This window comes from Acanthisitta chloris, unplaced genomic scaffold, assembly GCF_000695815.1.
Source record: "Acanthisitta chloris isolate BGI_N310 unplaced genomic scaffold, ASM69581v1 scaffold2240, whole genome shotgun sequence".
In the NCBI taxonomy this organism is placed as follows: domain Eukaryota; kingdom Metazoa; phylum Chordata; class Aves; order Passeriformes; family Acanthisittidae; genus Acanthisitta; species Acanthisitta chloris.
In genome coordinates this window covers 9304-11815 of record NW_008650854.1, presented here as the reverse complement: position 1 = coordinate 11815, position 2512 = coordinate 9304, and the positions used below count along the sequence as shown (strand labels likewise).

Here is a 2512-nt window from a genome sequence, read left to right as displayed (position 1 = left end):
CGGCCCTGGCAAAGCCTTCCAGGAACCCAGGGACGCAGTGTGCTGGCACTGTCCCCATACCCCTCCCGCAGCCAGGGCCTTGGCACCGAGCTGAGTGCTGAGCAGGGGGAGCCTGGCTGTGGGGGATCAAGAGAAACATACAGAGGAAGAGCAAGTGCCGGTACTGCATCACAAGAACCAGCCTGCCAGGATGGGGTTGGGCAGGGGATGCCCCACATACCACCTGGTCCTTGCCAGGGGGAGAAAGGGAAACTGAGGCACAGGGGGGTCAGTCAAAGCCAAATGCCAGACAAGACAGGGGCTGCCACCCACCAATCAAGCCAAAGATGCCGAGAATGGAAGGGGCAAAAATGACCAGGAGGTTGATGAAGGTCAACAGGACCACAGCAATGATGATGTGGCGGATCCAGCTGAAGTCTTTCCCTTGAAACAGCATCTGCTGGATGGCCCGGCGCACCTGGGGATGGGGACAGGGTGTCACACTTCATCCTTGGAGCCAGGACCCATTCCCTGTCACTGCAGACCTACCAGTCCCCATTACCCCTTCCCCTGCCCCAGCCCTGTCCCTGACACCCTGTATGTCCTGTTCTCCAATCCCTGAACCCATCACTGCCTCAGTTTCCCCTCTCAAAGCCTGGTGCCAAAGCCCCATGTCAGCCCTGCAGGCCCACTCACCGGGAAGAGGACAATGGGGACAGTGAGTGTGACAGCTGTTAGCACAGCCACCCGCACACACAGGATAAGCACATCAAAGGGGTCCACCTTGTTGTACGTGTGCAGCAGCTCTGACTCCACGCGACCTGTGGACACCATTGGGGAGTCACTGGGTGAGCCCTGGCACCACCACCCCCCGGCACAGGTGTGCTGCCAGGGCACCCAGTCCCCTCCCCCAGGGCTCACCATAAAATGTGAGGTAGCCAAAGAGGGCAGCCAAGAAGTACATGAGGTACATGACCATGATGGAGATGTTGGAGATGCACTGCATCTTCTTCTTGGAGGGGCTGCAGGAGATGGCAGGCTCAGCACAGTCCCATGGCATCCGCTGACACTGAGCACCCCCCCAGCAAGGAGGGGTAATGCCACCCTGGGGTGCACGGGGGCTGTGCAGAGAGGGGCTATGTCCCACTTCCTGGGCTGCATGGTGGGTCACATCATCCACCACCAACCAACCAAACACCCACCCACCCTGGGCCATAACACCCACCTCCCAGGGGTCATACAACCCATCACCCATCCCGAGTTGCATCATCCAACCACCAGGGGTGATATCACCAACCACCCATTCACCCTGGGTCACACCACCCATGCTGGGGCATGGAACCCACCTCCTGGAGTGACACTGCCCACTCTGGTTTATATCCTCAGTCTCCTAGGGGTGATATCACCCACCACACACTCATCTGCCCCAGGTTATATCACCTCCTGAGCCTGATATCACCCATCCCAGGTCCTACCACCCACCCACCAGCCACCCACCCACCCAGGGTCATATCACCCACCTCCCCATGATGCCCCGGTGCAGGTCCCACACATGGACGGCACTGCCTTTGGGTGGGCGCCAGACGAAGCCCACCCCTCCCCGTTGGGTGCCCCCACCCAGGACTCACTCCTTCAGCTCGGTGTAGATGGGCAGGACCTCGGGGTGGCAGACAAAGGCGAAGGCCATGATGGGGATGGTGTACGCCGTCTGCATGAGAGGAGGGCAACTGACTGCTGGGGGCCAAGAGGTGGGTGTTGCCAGCACCAGGACCACTCAGCTTCACGGGGTGCACAGGGTGGGGGCTCACCCAGAGCCTCAGAGGCTGCATCCCAGGTCCTCACCTGTGAGTTCAGGGTGAAGAAACTGGGGCTGCAGGTGTCCTGCTCAGGGGCCTGGAGGACAGTGTAGCCATTCTGGTAGTCACTAGTGGTGACCGAAGTCACATTGAGGATGTCCGTGAGGTTTCCCTCCTGCTCTGGGAGTGGGCATGGGATCTGGAACTTCTTGTAGATGACCTGGGGGCAGGAGGGACATAGGGATGGTCAGCTCTTGGTGCCACGCCACCCAGCACCCACTGCCCAAGCCAGCACCATGCCTGGCAGGAGAGTGCCTCTGCCAGGACCCATCTATGGGGCACCTTATGCTGGCGCTGCCCTGTGGCAATCTACGCCCCCGGCCTGCCCCGGCGAGGGTGGGCAGCAAGGCAGAGTGAGGCAGCAGCACGTGGAGGGGCCACATGTGCAGTTGTCCCCCCCGGCACCCTCTCCCTCTCCCTTTCCATAACACTCGGTTCCTTCAGCCGAAAATAACGCAGCAGCTTGACAGCACCGCCACGGCGTCTCCGCAGCCCCGAGCGCTCACTGTCCCTGCTGTCCCCACAGCATACAGCCCAGCCACACGCCCCAGCAGGAGGGATGCTTGGCACCCCAAGGCACCAGCACGTGCTGGTGGGTGCTCACCGAGATGAGGAAGAAGACCATACAGCTGAGGGAGAAGCCGCTGGCATAGCCAAGGTAGCCTGGGGAGGGAGAA

At 60.9% G+C, this 2512-nt stretch overlaps 1 protein-coding gene across 1 annotated transcript in view; it reads right to left on the bottom strand.

Annotated features, from left to right (window-relative positions):
- Positions 1-312: 312 nt before the first annotated feature.
- Positions 313-2512, bottom strand: part of SLC38A3 (solute carrier family 38, member 3) — a gene marked incomplete at its 3' end in the record, with an annotated part of 4314 nt that continues 2114 nt past the window's right edge. Inside the window, exons 8-13 of the mRNA XM_009070312.1 lie at positions 2440-2498; positions 1822-1995; positions 1608-1687; positions 901-1001; positions 676-800; positions 313-457 (exon numbers count right to left, since the gene is read on the bottom strand). Coding sequence (XP_009068560.1) covers positions 313-457; positions 676-800; positions 901-1001; positions 1608-1687; positions 1822-1995; positions 2440-2498 — 684 coding nt within the window. The remainder of the gene's footprint in view (positions 458-675; positions 801-900; positions 1002-1607; positions 1688-1821; positions 1996-2439; positions 2499-2512) is intronic.